Source organism: Drosophila takahashii, chromosome 2L (genome assembly GCF_030179915.1).
Source record: "Drosophila takahashii strain IR98-3 E-12201 chromosome 2L, DtakHiC1v2, whole genome shotgun sequence".
Classification (NCBI taxonomy): domain Eukaryota; kingdom Metazoa; phylum Arthropoda; class Insecta; order Diptera; family Drosophilidae; genus Drosophila; species Drosophila takahashii.
This window is the reverse complement of record NC_091678.1, coordinates 546,011-565,446: the sequence shown is the minus strand read 5'-3', so window position 1 is coordinate 565,446 and position 19,436 is coordinate 546,011. Positions and strand designations below refer to the sequence as shown.

At 45.1% G+C, this 19,436-nt stretch overlaps 2 protein-coding genes across 2 annotated transcripts; one reads left to right on the top strand and one right to left on the bottom strand.

Annotated features, from left to right (window-relative positions):
* Positions 1 to 10: 10 nt before the first annotated feature.
* On the bottom strand, positions 11 to 3,638 carry Polr1B (RNA polymerase I subunit Rpl135). Its single transcript, XM_017148140.3, has 3 exons — positions 3,468 to 3,638; positions 1,911 to 3,410; positions 11 to 1,854 (listed from the first exon to the last, which is right to left on the bottom strand). Exons 1-3 carry the CDS (start codon positions 3,555 to 3,557, stop codon positions 55 to 57), a joined length of 3,390 nt encoding a protein of 1,129 aa, XP_017003629.2. The 5' UTR covers positions 3,558 to 3,638; the 3' UTR covers positions 11 to 54.
* A 3,355-nt stretch (positions 3,639 to 6,993) lies between these two features.
* LOC108061772 (uncharacterized) lies at positions 6,994 to 12,713 on the top strand. The gene is made up of 5 exons (XM_017148127.3): positions 6,994 to 8,133; positions 8,190 to 8,407; positions 8,463 to 8,607; positions 8,668 to 9,330; positions 10,562 to 12,713. The coding sequence occupies exons 1-5, from the start codon at positions 7,495 to 7,497 to the stop codon at positions 12,593 to 12,595; spliced, it is 3,699 nt and encodes a 1,232-aa protein (XP_017003616.2). The 5' UTR covers positions 6,994 to 7,494; the 3' UTR covers positions 12,596 to 12,713.
* The last annotated feature ends 6,723 nt before the right edge of the window (positions 12,714 to 19,436 follow it).

Here is a 19,436-nt window from a genome sequence, read left to right as displayed (position 1 = left end):
TTACAGAATCAACTTTATTAGGAATAGTACAAGGCATAAAATAAGGTCTAACAATCAAATCTCGTTCAGTTTGAACCTGGCATTGATGTTCACCGAACTCAGCTCGGTCACCAGGAACTTGAAGGAGAAGGGAATCTCGATCATGGACACGGAACTGCTGTCGCCGCACAGGCGACACGTGTCCGGCTTGGAGGACAGCGATCCCGCCTCGTTGCGGCTGACGATCTGCTGCAGCGGCGCCAGAATGGAGCCGCATTTGTGGCACACCAGCGTGTGCGTCTTGTCCGAGTTGTGGAACAGGCGATCCTGCAGCAGGAAGGCGGCTCCGTGGGAGATCAGGGCGTCGCGCTCCATCTCTCCGAATCGCACGCCGCCTCCCCGCTTCCTGCCCTTGATCGGCTGATGGGTGCGTGCCTCCACGGCTCCCGTGGATCTCACCTGCCACTTGTCGAAGACCATGTGCCGCAGCCGCTGGTAGTGGACCACCCCAAAGAATATATCCGCCGTCATCTCGCGGCCATCAACCCCAGAATACAGCCGCTCCGTTCCGTAGTAGTTGTAGCCTCCCGCCTCGAGCACCTTGCCAAAGTAATCGATCGCCGTGTGCTCCTCGGAGAAGCGGAAGGGCGTCGCATCGTAGACATCCCCGTGTATGGCTGCTCCCTTGCCCGCCATCGTCTCGATCATCATGGCGATGGTCATACGCGAGGGGAAGCCGTGCGGGTTGAAGACGATGTCCGGGATCAAACCCGATTCCGTGAAGGGCAGATCCTCGGCGGGATATTTCTGTGAGCAGATGCCCTTCTGTCCCGCTCGCGATGCAAACTTGTCGCCAATGGTGGCGGGTCGGGGAACCCTCAACGTGATGGCCACCGTCTTCTTGGGCGACAGATCAAAGCTGCCCAGCTGTCGCACGCTCTCCACCATGCAATCCTCCTTCTCGTCCATCTTCACCACCTTATAGGTGGCCACTTCGCCGTCAAAGTAGCAGTACAACGGCTGGCCAAAGCTCAGTTTGGAGCCGGGATGCGGCAGGCCATCTGTGTCCAGGTATTTCACCAGCTCCGGCATGTGCGGATGCCTGGCAAAGTAGCTGCTCTTCTTGTCGAGCGTCAAGAACTTTGTTTTGTAGATGCTTCCGTAGGCGAATCCCCTCTCATACGCGGCCTTGTTGATGATCATGGCGTCCTCCATGTCGTAGCCCGTGTAGGAAATGACCGCCACTATGGCATTCGTGCCCATGGCAAAGTCATCCAGCTGAATGTTGTCGTAGTGAACTGGTCGGAAGAGCGGCGTTCCCGGCGTCTGGAGGCGGTACAACTTGTTGGCCGCCTGCTTGGGCCAATTCAGGCAGGGCGTTCCCATCGTCTGCTTGCCCATCTGACACTGGTACATGTTACGCGGCGACTGATTGTAGTCCGGCATGGGTATCAGGTTGGCCAGGTTGCTCATGAAGTGCGTCTTAGCCAGCTCCAGATGCGTGGTGAAATCGGGGTACATCTCCTTGGCATCGATGGCAATCTCCATGTACAGCTGTTCGAGTGTTCCAATGTACTCCACCCGCTTCCACTTCAGGTTCCAAACGGGCCGCATCATCCTCGCGGGTCCTGTTGCCAAATAGAGTCCCGGAAACTGACCGTTCTTCTTGAAGGGAATGAAGCCTATCTCCATCATCTGCGGCAGGCTGCCGAATATCTTTCCATGCCGCAGATCGTCGACTATATTCGTGGCATCCGACTGGAGGATGTGGCCCAGGTGCTTGCCGTCCAGAAAGACCACATAGAGCTTGTCGGCCGGATCACTGCGGTTGGACAGGGGCATCATGCCCATCTCTATCAGCTGGGCGGGAATGGCCTGAAATGGGGGATTGGATTATTTCCCTGATGTAGTCCACTATTCCATGTACTTACCGCCACCAACTTGGGATCCGGACGCTTGGAAATCTCGCAGGTGAGTGTCAGGTGATTGAGCAGGCCGCAGGGCGTTCCATCGGGCGTGTGCACGGGGCAAATGAAGCCCCAGGCATCGGGGAGCAGCTGTCGCGCCTCCGTGGTTCTCATCGTTGTGAAGTAGGAGCCACGATGGATGGCCCGGAAGTGGGACATGTAGCGCATCCGGTTGATGTTCTCCGCCATGATGACCAGGCCACTGCTCTGCATCAGTCCCAGGCCAGTGCGACTGGCTATGTTGCCGGTGGCCAGGAAGGACTCCATGGAGCGACCCACGCCGCCCGCCTGCTTCATACACTGCGTCATCACGGCGCTGGTCAGCAGGGCATCCGCGGTGGTCAGCTTCTTTTGGAGGCAGCGGCGCACCTGCAGCACCCAGGACTCGACGCGTTCGCCCAGATATTTCTGGTAGAGATGCCCCGGCAGCAGCACCTCCTGCATCATCGCCGAGTCCACGTTCTCCACTCTGTGTTTGCCCTGGGCGCACTGGAATAGCTTCTGCACCATGAACACAATCAGCTGGAACTTGGCCTCGTACGTGTCCAGGTGAATCATCACACGCTCCCTGAGTATAAAGTCCGTGACATCCTCGTCCGGTTGCCATTGGGGGACTTCTGGGAAGCGGGAGCGGAACAGGTTGCCAATGAAGCTCCTGCACTGGGCGTGTGTGTAGACATTCTCGCTCTGGACCTCCCGCAACATGCTCTGCACGCAGGATATGTAGTACTGATCCGATTCATAGCCCTGCACCAGCCTGTTGTAGATCTCCTCATCCGTATAGTTCATCAGGCACTTGAGGATCAGGCAAACTGGCACGTAGGATAATCTCTTCACATGGGAGAACATGAACTTGGCAGTGCCATTGTTCAGATAGTGGACCACGTTGCTCTGCGAGGACTCGTCCTCGCGCACTGTCTGCACCAGCACACCGATGTCGCTGAAGTTCTGGCCACGATCCTTCCAGGAGGAGCGCTTTATGCAGATGGGATGGTTGCGCCGCGTCATGATCAGCATGCGCACGATCTTCTCGTTTCCCCGGATCACAAAGATCCCGCCCCACTCGCTGTCGTGCTCGCCGTGCTTCACCATCTCCGCCGGCGAGGCCTGGCCCAGATTGCAGGCCTTGGAGCGCAGCATGATGGGCAGTTCGCCCAGATCCGCGTTTATCGGCGCCTTGGCCACTCCGTTGACACTCCAGCCCAGCCTGGCCGAGCACATGCCCGAGTAGGAGACGTGCAGCTGCCTGGAGTCCGTGGGGTAGATCTCCCGGGTGCGCACATCGATCACATCCTGCGGCACCTGTGGCTTTGATATCCAAATGGACTCCACCTTCAGGGAGATCTTCTCGCCGGCCGGACTCTGCCAGTGGATGGGAATCATGTGCTTGGCCACGTTGTCCAGGCCCACGGTCAACATCTCGTCGAAGGAGTCCACATGGGGTGCTCCCAGGTTGGCCAGGTGCTGTTTTTGAGAATTCATTAGCATGGAAATGCGGCGTATACTCGACTTCTCACTTACCCTGCTCAGTTTCTTGGGTATCTGCTTGAACTCCGGCCGGGAATTGCTCAGCACCGGAGTGGTCTTCATTTTATTCATCTCCTCCAGCATCTTCTTGGTTTATTTCTCTTAGAAAACCCCTCAAAAGTAATAAAAACCGAAGCGCTGTCCGTTGCACGTGTTGTTTTGAAATGAACCGTTTGCAGTGTGAACCAGTCAGTGGTGAGGTGACTGTTGAGCGGAACTAGTTCGTTGTTTGTTTAAATGAATATAAAGTGGGAGGATTTTTTATTTTCTTTAATTTTAAAATATTTTTATCTTAAGGGGGATTCCCTAAACTGTTGAATTGCTGAATTGTTGAAAATTCAACAAAAAATTTCAGCAATTAAGGGAACGACCCAAAATGGTTCCTGTTGAATTTTCAAACAGCTGTTATTTGTTGAAAATTTTCAATGAACTTAAAGCATGTAAAATTTGATTTATTATTGCTAGTTACTGTCTAAAAGTGTTACCAAGATAAAAAGAACCACAAATATGTTTTCTAAGTTGATTTTAAAATAAATAATGCGTACTGGTGATACTAAAATGTTACAGAGTTGCCACGACTTTTAAAAAAAGGTGACAACTCTGGCTTTTCAGCAATTCAACAAAATTTTCATCAGCCCCGAGGCTGTTGAATTGCTGAAATTTCTGAAACTTGACTTTGTATGGAACAGCTGATTAACAGCTGACCAAAATTCATCAATTCAGCAATTCAACAGTTTAGGGAATCCCCCTTTACAGTTTTGATAATAATTTATTTAAGATTTAACTGGTTCTTAAGAACCATAGATTTGTTGGTGAACCTTCACTGGTTCCCAAACAACTGTTGCTCTTCTCTATAAAACAGGGCTGCCAACTCAATTCACAGAACAGCTGATTCGTGCGCGCTTTAATATGTTTCTTATCAGTGAAACTTTGAAATTTACCCAATTTGTTTGTTTAAAGTGTGTTATTAAAGTGAAATTTAGCAGTAATGTGATGCATATGTACATCGGTATGCATTTGGAGAGATTTCCGGTATGTAAGACAGAACTACTGCGGAAATGAGAGTTTGCAACAGGATGCAAGGATGTGTCAACGTGTTGCTGTTGCTAATGAAGTCCTTGCATTGTTGTCATCTTCCGTAGAACAAAACCCCTCCCCCTAAATATCCCAGCCCATTCTGCCCCAGTTTTTGCCATACATATTTATGTATTTATGCTTTGTTGCTACTGTCTGACATATGTATGTACATATGTATGTAGGAATGTTTATAAATAGCATGTCATCGGGACTGCAATAAAATAAATGAGAAATGTGTAGAAAGTTCCCCCTTTACTGTATTTCTTACACTTAATCAAAGGCAACTTTTCCTGCAGTGTATGTCGCAATCTCCATTTCACTACATTGTCCTTGGAATCCTTCTTAACTTCGTCTTTCGTCTCCAAGTTATTCTAATTAACCGCAGGCTCCGGAAGATGGCTTAAAGGACCAAGCTTCACATGGTTAGCCGGCTGTCAGGATAATGAAGCTTCAGCAGAAACTTCCTTTTGGGCTATTAACCCAGCCGAAGGAGAAGTTGCAACCTGCCAACTTTAGAAATACAGTACAAAGTTTGTACAACAAACTCCATAATTTAAATTTAAATTTTAAAATGCAGAGATAGAATAAAATAACTAAAAATTAAAATTAAATATAAAATATGTATTAATATTTATAACAATTATAAAATATTTCTTAGTTTTTCTTCTTTGTTTAACATTTTGACCTCCAAATTTTTAAGTTATTTTTATAAAAAATCACGAAATCACTAAATGTTTTTGGTTTCAATACTTAAAACTATTTAACAGCTTTGAAAGTCAAAGTCTTATTTTTTTTTATTTCATTTTGAAAATATTTTAAAATTTCTGATTCAACATGTTAATTTATAAAGTCAAATTTCTGGAATGGCTATAAGGTTGAGCTCCCATGCCAGGTACAGTAATTTTGTATTGAGGAAGTAAGAGAAAGGGAAGTTTGACGGTTTTCCACAAAAAAGAAAACACAGGACCAATCCGAGGACCTCCGTCAGGAGCCAAAGGAAAGGGGCGAGGGCTTCAATCTGAGCCCAGTCACTACGGTTTATTATTCCATTATAATGAACACAATGCATTTTCTTGCAACTTTTTCCGGGCACAATGTCCTTGGATCTTGGTTCTCTGTTCTCGGCTCTCGTATCCTTGCAACTTGCAACTTTCGCTGCACATTTGCCTGTGTGCACCCTCTGTGAAAGTTGGGGGCGTGGCTGGGGGCCCAACTTGTGCCAGGCGCTTCAAGTTTTTAGCAGGATTTTTTGCCCCTTTTGGCGTTGCAGCAAACAACAGGGCAACCCAGAACTGAGGGGCAGGGAGAGAGAGGCACCATGGCAAATTGCATTGTTGATTTTCATTTTCAAGCCTGGCGACACTTTGCCAAATGTGTGCTTCCTCTATCATCCTGCCCTTTTCCCCCGGAAAAACCCCACCCCCTCGCATCCTCGGTTTGGAGTCATTGCTGCGTATTTCCCACTTTTCAAATGCGCGCACTGGAGACAAAAAAAACACAGAAACAGGAAGCCGGCGTAGCCAGTGCAAAAATCAGCTAGCAAATGCATTTTCATTTGAAACTTTCCCGCGGAACTTTTTCACTGGGTTCTGTATTCCACGCACCCTTTGCCATCATCACAAATTGGGTAATAAAGGTTCGCAGATGAATTCTCTTTTGGGGAGTGATAATGGTCAAAAAGTTGGGAAAAAAAGGATTGAGGATATATTTATCACCTAAAATATAGCCTTAAAATCCTTATCCAGCTTATAAGATTTTTTATTTTTAAAACCTTTTAATGACCAATCTTAAAACATCCAATCTAATACATTTGTTATATTTTTTCAGGGTTGTGTTCCAATAATTCCTTTTTTTGGATTTGTAAAATATTTAATTGGAAAATGCAAGTTACCTTTTTCTGGTGAGTTTTAACTGTTGATTTCTTTGATAGTTTATTCATATTTATTTCTTATTGTTAAGAAATATCATTATGGTGCAATGATATTCACCTGAAGTTTAAGTTTTCAAAACTTTGAAGATCAATGACCTTGCAAGTGTTGCGAATCAGTCTTTTGGCAGCTCTTGACAATTGTTCTTGATCTTCATTTTCTTGACAAGCGATGTGGCAAGAGTTTTGTTTTGATTTGCCCATTAGTCATAATTAAAATGACGCGTGGGTCTAAATTTAAACTGTTTCATGTGACACGTTCTCCTAATTAAAATGTGCATAAACTACGAAGAATAATTAAGAAGTGCGAAGGGAAGGGTCCTGAGAAGACTCTCCGCCAAATTCTCAGACCCTCAGCATAAAAAAGTACATATATCTAATGCACAAACAAAACATTTTATGCGAGAATTCTCGCCGAGAGAAGCCGAAATGTTTTAAAGACAGGAGAGACCATATAGTGGGTTAAAAATAGCTGAATCTATTCGATGTTTTCTCAGTTTTTCCCGAGCTGGCTAACCGAAAAGTGGCGTTCGACCGTCGAACGGATAGAAATTAGAATCGAAAAAATTTTCCAACCTCACGAATACATATATAGATCTTTATCATATGTATACTAGATAGTTACTTTAGTTACTTTTTGTTACTTTTCGTTATATTTTGTGAAGTGAAAGTTGCAACTAAAGTTGGGAAAATATATTTCTCGAACACCCTTGGTTTCGAAAAAGTAAAAGTCAATAAATAATTGCGAAATCGGAAAACTCGTGTGCCCACATATACAGACGCAGATATTTTCACCGCCCCAGTATTGGTGCCATATCAATTGGAAGCGATCGGTGGATCATTGGGTTTTCTTTGTGCCGACAAAGAGTCTTTATTTCTTTCGAGAAGGAAAGTCGCATTAAAGCGAATCGTAAATTTAACGCTCGCCAGGCGAGGACCATCCCATCTAAATAAGAATCTGCATCGGTAAACAGATCGTCACAACATCGTATACCTTTGTTCTTTTCTCGGGGGAAAATGGGAAATGCCGAGTCCGCACAGTCTGCAGATGATACGCAGATGCAGGTGCAGCAGGCCACCGATGACGAGCCCTGGTGGAACAACATCGAGCACGAGAATCTGGTTCTGGAACAGGCTCCTCAAGCGGTAGCTACAAGGAAAACGGAGGACAAGGAGGAAGTGCCCCTTAAAATTAAAAAGGAACCTCAAGTTTCTATTAAAATGGAGGAAAAGACTAACGATTCTCCGGAAAAAGAACAGACCCTCGAGGAGTTCAGGGAAGAACTACGTCAGAAAAGGGAGGTTCGGCAAAATGCAGTCCAGGATATGAGAGATGAAATAGCCAATCTTAAAAAACAATTAGCCACAGAACAAGCTGAAAACCGACGCCTGAGAAGAGATGAAAATTCAGAGGATGCAAAAACAGAAAATCCCAGTAATCCAAACTCCGATCCAGATGATGAGAATCCCAGTGCCAGGAGTCGTCATGCCAATATCGAACTGGCCAGTGCCCAGTTGGCCTTGCAGCAGGCTCAGGCCGAGAATCTCTCGTTGCGCGGGGAGGTGGAGGTGGTGCAACGCCAGGTGGGAACCCTCAAGGAAGTCATCTCCTGCTGCAAGCAAATGCTGAGTGTCAAGGAGGAGCAGTGTGCCCAGGTGAGCTAATGAAGCAATCGAAACAAGGTCATACTAATTCCCGTTTATACCCACAGCTCAAGATGAAACTCACGCAAATCGAGAACTCCTTTAGCGAGCGTGAAATGAAGATTATGTCCAATAATCTCCGCCAGGAGTACGAGCGCCAACTGGTGAATATCCGCCAGTTGAGGCAACTCTATGAGGAGCGCCAGAGGGTGGCAGCTGCCGAGTACGAGAATCTGCAGAGGCTAATCTCGATCAAGAGGGATGAACTCACCGCCGAGCAGGAGAAGTAATACTATATATCCTGGAGTTATACTAGCTACTTAACCATTATTTTAAACCAGAACCAAGAACTTCGAGGAGCGCAATCAGAGCCTTTTAAAGGAAGTGGAGACGGCCAACGAGGAGCTGGCCAAGCTAAAGGAGGAGTGCAGCGAGCACAAGTTCGAGAAGCGTCTGCTCAGCGAGCAAGTGGGAGCAGTCAACAAGGTGGGTAAACCTGGGTTAGTAGCCTCATCCAGTAATAACCCATATCATACTCTCTTCCAGCTCTTCAGCCAGCTGATTATGGGCTTCAATGGCAAGAGCAACATGGACATCGATCGCGTCAATCGAATGCTGGAGGAGAACCGCCAGCTGCTCAATCAAATGACCCAGGCGGAGGGCAACTGCAGCGACGGGGCCACTCTGCCCAAGCTGCTATTCGAGCTCGTGGAGCAGGCCACTGGTCATGGGGATTCCTCCGCCGGGGAATCGGAATCGGACAAAAGTCGCAGCGTCACTCCGACTCCCACAAACGAGGACACCACGGACAGTTGTCAGCCAGGAGGAGTCATCAAAAAATACCGGAAAAGGAGTTCGGATGTGGATGTGCAGGCTGCTGCTGCCTCTGCCACTGCGTCTTCGTTAAAAAGCCATGAGCCCGAAATTATGGGAAAAGTTGCCTCGGCCCAAGAAATCATTGGCAACTTGCCAAAAGTTTGGAAAGTGTTGATGGAGCTCTTGAGCCACCACAAAATCGAGCGCGTGCAGTTCGAGGAGCTGCCATCCTGCAGTGCCAGTGCGACCTCAAGTGCGGCCTCCTCCTCCGTAGGAGCAGCCTCCTCCTCCGCCGCAGCAGCATCCGCATCCCATGCCCCCGGCAAGGACGAAGGGGAGGCCCACCGCAAGCCACCGGAGCTTAGCGTCAGCAAGACCTACATCAAACTGAAGGTGAGCCCAAGTTGCCAAGTTCCAGTTACTACACTGAGAAGAATTAGGGTGGATGCTTATTGCTTAGTTTCTGAGAAATAATTTTAGTAAACATAGGTAGATCTTTAGATCTGAGATGACATTGTATCTGACAGTCTATAGGTTTATATTTATTTTTGTTTCTGAGAAATAATCCAAGAATACTTAGATAGATCCGTATTTTTTTTCTTCCTGAGAAGTTATTTATTTTTCTCTACCAATAAATCTTTTTAGGTGTATTTTATATTACACCGTTCTTACGAGAATTTCTTTTATGTTTTATTTTTTTTACAATAATAATAATTTATAATACAAATATTAGATAAGAGTTTTTCTGGTTTAGTTTAGACCTTAGATCTTCAAGTTACTCTAGCATTTTTAGCTACCTTTGTTTATCCCTTGCTTTCTTTTATTTTTTACCTAACTATTAGATGGTTACAGATAGTTCACAATAATAATTCTTTAGTTTGCTATAGGTAGCTTTGAATTTTTCGCGGTCTAGTTGGATCTCCTCCAACTGTTCCTTCCCACTTTCAAGTGCTGCGGACAATCGGGCTTGTTAGTTGTCGTATCCGGTTTGCTGATGAAGTGCAGCCTGCCAGGGACCCAACCCCCATCCCCCCTCCATCCGAGATTCCCGCTTCATGGAGCTCCGTCTGTGGCTGTTGCAAAGTTTTGCATTATTCACTTAAGCGCTTTATTTAGTCTAGTGCCGAGCGAGCGGCCGAGCACGAGCAGCTTCATTATTGCTGACGTCCTGCCGACCATAGATGTAGAAAGGAAGTGCAAGTGGATGGGGATGTGAGGAGGATGGTGAGGCAGTGAAAGTGGGTGGCTCCTTGGGGCAAGGTCCTGTTGTGCACATAATTGAATTTATCGGTCAGTTGCCGCTTGCACAGAACATGTTGCATATTGCTACCCTTGAATGGGGGCTATTTCAATTACGTTTTGGTGCTGGTCAGGTATTCTTAAGGATCTGAAGGATCTTTACGATTAGGATACATTTTTTCCAGCTCTTAAAGCAATGCTATCTGCTTTTAACTCTTAAATGTAGGTTATAATAGAGGGTATTTCTACTTTCCTTAAACTCATCCCCCATTGAGCAAAAAGTTCGGACATTTAGCTATAAAGCACTTTGGAAGTTTTCCCTTCATCCCAAATAAACCCCCATTTAAGTAGCGTCAAAATTACTAATCCCTCTGCCCTTTCTCAGGACCTCATCCTGGAGAAGAAGTCGCTGGTGAAGGAGACCAACCGCCTGAAGACCCTCAACAGCCACCTGGACTACCGCCTCAACCAGCAGGAGAAGCGGCTGAGCGGGGTGAGCCTGGAGCTAACCAAGACCTGGCACCTGGTGGGCAAGATGCAGCGCCAGCACCGCCAGCTGCACACGCAGGAGCAGATCCTGCGCTACCAGCTGCAGCAGAAGAGGCGCCTGCTAAGCGAGCTCAAGGACGAGCTGGAGTACTGCCGCCGGAAGTGGGCCTTGGCCAGGGCCAAGAACGACGAGAGTCAGGAGCAGTGCGACGAGTGGCGCAGGGAGTTTGCCCGCCGGAAGCTGGAGGATGCGAATCACTCGGCGGAGAGTGGCTACAGCGATTCGGGACCTCAGTCGGATGAGGAGCACCCTGCCGTAGAGGCCCCCACTTCATCGGCCGTCTGTCGCAGGAAGCTGCTCAGGGATCAATTCGAACATACCCGCAAGATTAAGCGGATGCAGAGTACCTCACCTGGTCGCCAGGGATTCACAGGCGAAGAAAGCGAGGACACCGAGGACATAGTTCTGCGCTGGAACAGTGCTCCGCCCACTTGTGGCTGGAGGGAAGAGGCTCCTTACGCCGCAGAAGAAGGGGAAGAGGCTCCAGATGAGGAGCCCGAGGAAGATGGGGCGCATGGTGGCCTTCCAAAGGCGCCGCACAGATCCAGGAGCAGGCAAAGAAGTCAGGCAGGAACCTCCAGCCGCATCCAGAAGCTGGAGGAGCAGTGCAAAAACCTCATCCAGCAGGTGCTCGAAACCTCAGGCAATCGCGAGCGCCTCGAGATTCAGTTGTGCCAGTTCCAGGACGACATCTCGCCCGCCCAGCACGCTGTGCCGCTGGAGGAGTTCATCAACAGGAAGCGCATGGAGCGCATGACCAGGGCCAGTTCGGCACCAGCCACTGGGAGCCTCACTCCCCGCGAGGAGGAGTACACCAGGAAGAGATCCGAGCGGCTGGGACGCCTGGAGGAGGAGTCGCGCCAACTGATGTCCCGGATTAAGCGCACCGCCGACCGAGGACAGTATCTTAAGAAATCTCTGGACCGGATTAGGAGAGCGCCCAGTCGAGAGGCGAGCTTCGAAAGCAATACGGAGGAGGAGGCAACCAAAACCGAATCTCCTCCAGCTGCATCTCCATTAACAGCTGAGGAAGAGGAATACACGGCCAGGAGGTCGGCGAGAATTCAGCGTTTGGAGGAGGAGAGTCGCCAGTTGATAGCACAGCTCTCGAGGAACACGGAACGCGGCGATAGGTTGGTCACCAAAATGGACACCCTACACGAGCAGCATGGTGCGAATCCTCCGCAGGAGCAGGCTCAAACCTCCGCCAGCATCTCGCAAACCGTGGAGCAAAGATTAGAGGACATTGAGAGGGTGTCGGCCAACAGAGCCGAACGTCTCCGTCTGCTGGAGGCCCAGGGAAACGAACTGATAGCCAGGTTAAGCTCTACGTCCGAAAGGGGAACCGCTATGATCAACAGGATTGCGGAAAGGGAAGCTACGCGGCGACAGGAGGCGGAACTTGTGGAGCAAACAGTGCCCACAGAAGAGGCCACCAGTTCGGTGAACACCATAGCCAGCACAAGGATTGTCGGTGAGCCGGAGGACGAAGTGGAGGGAGCAGCTTGTTGCGTAACCGTCACCACCACACCAAGTAGGTTGGCCATCAAACTACAATCCACCGGAGCCATCCCCAAGATACCCAGTACTATGAAGGGCGGACCTCAATCCCAGTTATGTGCAGCCGCTCGACAGGATGATGCGGCCAAGAAGAGATCCTCTGGAAAGGAAGGCGCCGAGAAGGAGGCACCCGAAACCCTCGAGGATATGGTGCAGCGACTAAGAGCGCTTCCTTTTCCAGAGCAAACTAAGGAAACCTCTTTGGAAACCCCTAATCAACAGGATGAAGAGATATTGGACCTAGAAGAAAAGGTTCAGGAAGAAGAATCACCAGCTGAGCAACAGGAACACTTGGATGAAGAACACTGAAAGATGTTCACTAGAATTAACTTCGACTACCAAAACTCGCTTATAAAACTGCTTAGGACCAGTGAAAAAACACAGACAGGTTTTGTTAATTGTAATAATGTACTACAAATAAAGATAAATTTTTTTTTGATGTCCATATAAATTAAACCCACTTTTATTTTTAATATTTTTAAATTATAATTTATATCATTTACAATTTTCTTAACCAATAATATTGATTTCTTATATAGTTCTTATAAAATAGATCTGCTTAATATAAGATTATCTTGCCCCAATTGCATTGCATTTGCCAAATCTCATTATTTGCCTCTGAGAAAAAGAATCGTAATCCCTTCTTGGCGACCCCCGCACACTCTGATGCATATATCACTAATCAGCAAGGAAAGTGTCTCCTCCGGCTTGCATACATATATCCTTCGCCCAAAGGAGCGGACACGGACTCGCTCGTCTTTCCGGGGGACTTATGTGCCCTCTTAGCCACGCACGCAGCCATGACATTGCACGGAATGCAGAGTGGGGAGGGGGAGCAGAATGCCAGTGACATGTGGGCGGCAAGGACGTGGCCATTGGGTGGCAATGGGCGGCGCATTATCTCTGCATATGCAAGTAAAAATGCCAGCGTCCGCTAACAAGTTGGCGACATCGTCATCGTCATCCGACGCCGACTCCTGACTCCTCCATATCCTCCTCCTGCTCCTCCTGCACCTTCTCCATGGCTGCTTTATGCAAATGGCTTTCCCCCTCATCTCAAGGCGTGTAAACAGCAATTGCTGGGTGGTCATGGGTGGTTTTGGGTGGCTGCGGGTGGACTCTGTTCAGGCATAAAGACAACATCGCCTCATATGCTTTTAAAGCGAACAGAGATTGTACATTAACTTATCCGCTGTCTTCCGCCCAACAGCAAACTGTCAACAGCGGGAAGTTCTCAATCTGCTTCTCAACAGATATAATTCTATATATGTATGAAAATGTTAAGTATTGTAAACCAGAGTTCTGTAGAGGGTTCACTATGCTATGCTATGCTACCCCTTGCCAAAATGAACACTTCCAGTCGTTGAGATGGGGTGGTGTTCTAACAGAGCTGTTAAAACCTTGGTATGAAGCTAAGGGATGGTTCTATTAACAGAACTGTTTAACCTTAAATAGAGTTAACAGACTTCCAGTCGCTGTGTAGGGGTAGGTCTATAAATACTATTAACAGAACTGTTAGAACCTTGATATGGAGTTAAAAGATGTTTCATGGAGCATACTGCTTCAGCTGACCTAGTTCCTTTGAAATGTTGAATTGCAGCACGTTTGATGGGGTAAAGTAACAGGGCATCAAGGAACTAAAACTCAGAGGCCGTAAGTTCGAAGGAGATATGTTGTAAATTCTTGAAAAAATGTTTTTAATTACTATAAAATATTTAAAATAAGAATAAATATTGGAAAGTTAGGCTTTTGGTTTAAAACATGCCTATATGAAGACATTCTAAGCCGGCTTGAACCATACCACATCATACCATTTTAAGGATTTGTTCGACCCCTTACATTGAACCTGTTAAGGACTTGCAACCTGCATGAGAACCCCTTACATGGAGCATGCTTTACAGCGTATAAGAGTGGACAGAACTCAAACGCCATCTGTTGGAATTTCCAGAAATCTGGTTACAGCTCAGAGAGCTTTCTTGAGCTTCCCCGTCAGCTTTACAGACGCTGTAAAGAGTCGGCTTAATTAGATGGCACCCGAATATCAGGTCTCATTTCTGGACTAATTGTTGTGGGACCCCGACCACGCCCCCGCCCATTAAAACCCAAAAAAAGGAGCACCCTTTCGAGCTCAAAATGTATACAAATTGTTGCACCGTTAACTGCTCTCACTCTTTTCTGGCCGAGATCATCTCGCGGACCGCTGGCCTCTGCAACTGGAAACGTCAAATTAATAAACTGCCGGACGTACCACAAGCTGTGAAAAAGCAATCTTTGTCTGCATGCCAGGGTCTCTGGAGTGGAGTGTTTTTCCAGCTTGTTAGTCCACCTCGAGTCCACTCCCATTCCGATCTGATCTGATCCACTCCCCGTTCGTAGGGTTTGCTGAGCCTTTCAAGATTTATGCAGTTCGCGCGGATGTTGGAGATCCGAGGAAGCGCCGCTCCGTTCCAAAAAGTGCACTCAAAAAAATTCAATAAGTCCAGAAGATTTAATCAGCATTATCACATAATCATAAGAACATTTTTGTAACATGAAAACATTTTTTTTTGGTGGGAACATTTTTTACTTTTATATTCATTTTTAGCACAAAAAACTAATCAATTCTTGTAAAAAAGAATTTTTTAAATGGTATACATTTTGTACAATGTTTTATTTTAAAATCTATTAAACATATTTTTTTTCCCCCATATAAAATTATTTAATACATTTTTGTCCATAAATATCTACCAATTTGTAGAGTTGCTTTAAATTAAAAAAAATTTACAACATATTTTATTTTAAGTGTTAAAACGCAGGGTAATCTAATTTATTAAAAGTGCAGCCCCTGGCTAAAGAAGAAAAAAGGAAACTGAGAGAGAGCAAGTCTCGTTTTGGTTTTGATTTACGCTGAAATAAATTAAAATATCATAAAAAGGAAATTAAAATTCATTCGCACAACAAAGCCGGACTCCGACTCTTCGACTCTTCGACTCCCGACCCCGAGTCGATTTCGGAGCTCGACTGGGGGCTCTTAGCTAATTTCTGAACAAGTAAAAATACAAATAAATATTTTAATGTGTGATTTACGACAATGGCTCGCACAGGGGGTCGACTTGGGCCACTTCGGTGTTGGTTTTAAGCTCCATTTTCAACTCCGACTCCAAAATACGATCTTGTGTTCTGGACCTCTGGTGTTGGTGGCGTCTTGGGCTGCTTTTTGATTGGATTTCTGCGCTTCTGGCGCTCGTGTGGAGTGCCAAGCCCGATTTCCAGGCCCAAGTCCCACATTGAAATACAATTTAAGCGCCTTTAATGAACTGACAGTGAAAGAAGTCGGGTAAAAAGGGTTTTCAATATGGAGGATAAAGTTAGAATAACATTTTTACATTTGTCGGAATAATTGAATTATAAATTTAATCTCTTAATAATTATGATTGGAAGTCTAAATTATATCGTTAATTATAAAAGTTCCAACCCTACCACCAATATACCCATATCAAATACCGTGTAATAGTCAGAAAAAAATGAAGTTAAATCTCCAGGAGATTTGACCAACACTTTCCAGATCCTCGAATTGTCTTTAATTTGCAAATTATTTTATTAGCATATAGAGAATTGTTATTGGCACATTCAGCGAGACAAATTTAACGATCCCATCCCATCGTATTCAATGGAATCGAATTGAATCGAGTTGGGTTGCCTTTATGGCCGACGATCAATTTCCAGATTTATGCGAGTACCCCAAGCGTTTCCAGATTTTGCATATAAAAAAGCAGCGAGAGGCTCGTAAAGTATCGAAAGGGGGCAGCCCGAAAATGGCCTGCAATTAATTAAAAATCCATTGACATTCATAAAAAGTAAATTGTGGCAACAGCGAGCGGAAGCAAACATAATGTCCCACCATTATGAAATTCATCAAACAATTTTTGCAGCACACTTACCGAGCTCCGGTTTTCTTGGGTTTTCTCTGCTCTTATGAAGAGTGCCAGGCGATACGATGAGTATTTATTAACAGCCTGCGACGAAGCGAATCGATCGCCGTTTCGATGCCAAAACACCTGCCAGGCACTGCGAAATCGAAACTAGAGAGGAGTGCGTGACTTTTATGTTAAGACTTGTATTAATTTACATTTTTTAACCGGAAAGCTTTTTAAAAACTTTAACTCCCTAACACTTGGACATAATAAATAAATTATACGGAATCCGTAGAATAATAAATCAAATAAAAACACCTCTTAACGAGGTAAAAAACTAGTGACGACCGCACCTTCAACATACAAAAGTTCTGATATCAACATTTGTGACGAAAAATTATTACACTCGTCATTAAATAGACTTTCTAATATTTTCTCATTCGGCCCGCCCTAGCAAACTATTCCAGCATTTTTCCCTTCACAGGCATTTTCTATTGCAGCGTGCCGAATGAGAAAATATTAGAAAGTCTATTTAATGACGAGTGTAATAATTTTTCGTCACAAATGTTGATATCAGAACTTTTGTATGTTGAAGGTGCGGTCGTCACTAGTTTTTTACCTCGTTAAGAGGTGTTTTTATTTGATATCAGAAGTTTTTGTTTGTTTACATTTGCTCTCATAGGAGCTAATATATACATTTAAATTTAAATTGGTCAATCATAATTTTTAAACTATTGTATTTTAACAAATTAAGTTAAAAAGGCGTTGAAGTATTTCAAAATACCTTTTAAACGAGGTATAGCACATGTCTGTACCTTTAGTAGTGTAGAACTTACAAACTAACGAAATTTAGCTATTTTTAGCTTTTTCCCGCTAAAGTAGCGGCTTTTTCCAAAAGTCGTAGAACAAAAGATTCCTATATGGAACTCTTAAGTGCAAATTTACTGATTCCATGACCCTAAAATACAGTTCGGATACCCTCCCACAAAATTCAATACTCAGGGAGCGTTAATTGTTCGATTTGGCAAAAGTGGCTATTTTCGTATAAAAATAACTTTTAAACGTGACTTTTTACAGTAATGTGTTATATACCAAAATTTAAGGAATCTCAAGGGCTATACAGTTTAAGGTTTTAAAGAAAATCGTTAGAGCCGTTTTTGAGAAAAATTAAAAAAAGCTAAAAAAAAAGTTTTAAAAAATTGTCTTTTGTTCATATTTTTTTAATTATTACATTTACACAAATTGCATATAGGAGGCGTTTATAGCATTTAAAAATACCTTTCAAACGAGATGTAGCACAAGTCTGTAGCTTTAGTAGTATAGAAGTTACGGCTTTCCGATTTTTAGCTATTTATAGCTGTTTTCCCGCTAAACTAGCGAGTTTTTCCAAAAGTGGTAGAACAAAAGTTTTTTATATCGATGTGATGAACGTCATATAAAATTTTCAAAACTTAAAAAACATGTTTTGGACAAACTGACAAACTGACAAACTGACAAACTGACAAACTGACAAACAGAATTAAATTTTCATTTTGGGAAGACGAAGAAAATCTTATTTTGGCTATAACTTTTGAACGGAGCCTCGGATTTTGACAAACGACCCCTCATTCGACGGGTACAGGAATACAAGGAATACAAGTAAAATATTGCGAGGGGGCAATTATCCCCACCGGCCCCAACAGCTCCAAATTTCGAAATTTTCACTTTTTCACTTTCACCGCTCTCTCTCCCAAGCCAATTGATTTTCTTAGAGTCTTGGTATGCAATCCTGTTAGTTTTTGCAATACCTTTCGATAGGTGTATCATTCATTATGATCGGACCATCACAGTAGATTTTCATTTCTTCGTGTATATATAGTAGTCGCCTTCGCACACTCTCCTGGTGCGCTTCGTCACTACATGGACTGCCGTCCATAGTGATTTAATCCTCTTTGGAATCATATTAACAGCATTATTATAAGCTTAGGGAATCCATCTTTCTATATCTTTAAAACTATTCCCCTTGATCTTTAAGAAGCAGACACCAAATAGTAAAGATTTTGCCACATATTTTTACTGTCGTGCACCCAAAAAAAACTTGATATGAAACGATGATCGATTTTACGTTATGTGGTATCAATTTTGACTTCCTACTCACTTAATTTAATTTGGCATATTGCTTCTTCCTCTCTTTATTGAAGTCAGAAAATCTCCGGGAGAGAGATTTCGGTAAAAAGATTTTTGGGTATGCAATACCAGAAATTTACCATGCGCATATCGATTACGACTAAGATACTTTTACTCCTTTTGAGTCACCTGCTTTTATAAGAAATACTATTTTTATAAAAAGAGGTAGCTCCCACCGCTAGCTGTGAGTGATCGAAGTATCGGCACCAAGATGCTGTTGATGATGATGGGCATTAAGGCTGGTGATGGAGTTGGTTATGCTGATGGTCAGGGTGATGGCAACGGGCGATGGACGATGGGCGATCGGATGGAGCTGTAGCCCCGAGCCGGCTAACGAGCGCGAAATAATGCGCGAAATGTGGAGCAGAGGGATGGTCGTTCCTCCCAGAGTGTCCCAGAGTCTGAAAGGTGGGAGAACAACAGGGGAGCCCAGATCCACCTGAACCCGCAGCCAACGGTGGCGACTGACAGAATTATAATCAATTAGTGGAGCGGCCGCGTGAGCGCATAAAATTATATATTCCAAGGCTCCGAGATCCCAATTCGTGTAACGCGTATCGCAATTTAGTTTAAATTAAAATAAATTCAATTACGAGAACATGAAAATCCATTACGCAAATTATTGTCATTAAATGTGCAATTTGGCCGCGTAGCGTTTATGAAATTTTTGATTAAATTTCTGACGCTTCGCTGGAAGCATTAACCCCCCACAAAAAGTCCGAAACGAAACGAAAGACTCTGGCAACAAACTTGCCTGTGTCTTGAGTCTGTGTTGAGCTCTGCACATGTCCGCCCATGAAGAAGCGGAGAAATGGGCAGTAAGATCGCTGCCGGCTGGCTAATTAATTAATTATAATCCCAGCGATTAGCATAGCTCTCCCCTCATCCCAAAATCCCAATCCCAGTCCCAGTCAGCCGCTTTCATTCATAGATCCCCACAGTTTGGGCCAAGTCGCACGCCACTGAAACGGGTTAGACTTGCTAAACGATTCGTTAGATAAGATATGTGTATATATGTCCGTGATCGCATATGGTCAGCTCACTCACTCGCCCAGTTGGCCGGTTAGTGAGTTATAGCTATAAAGTTGGCT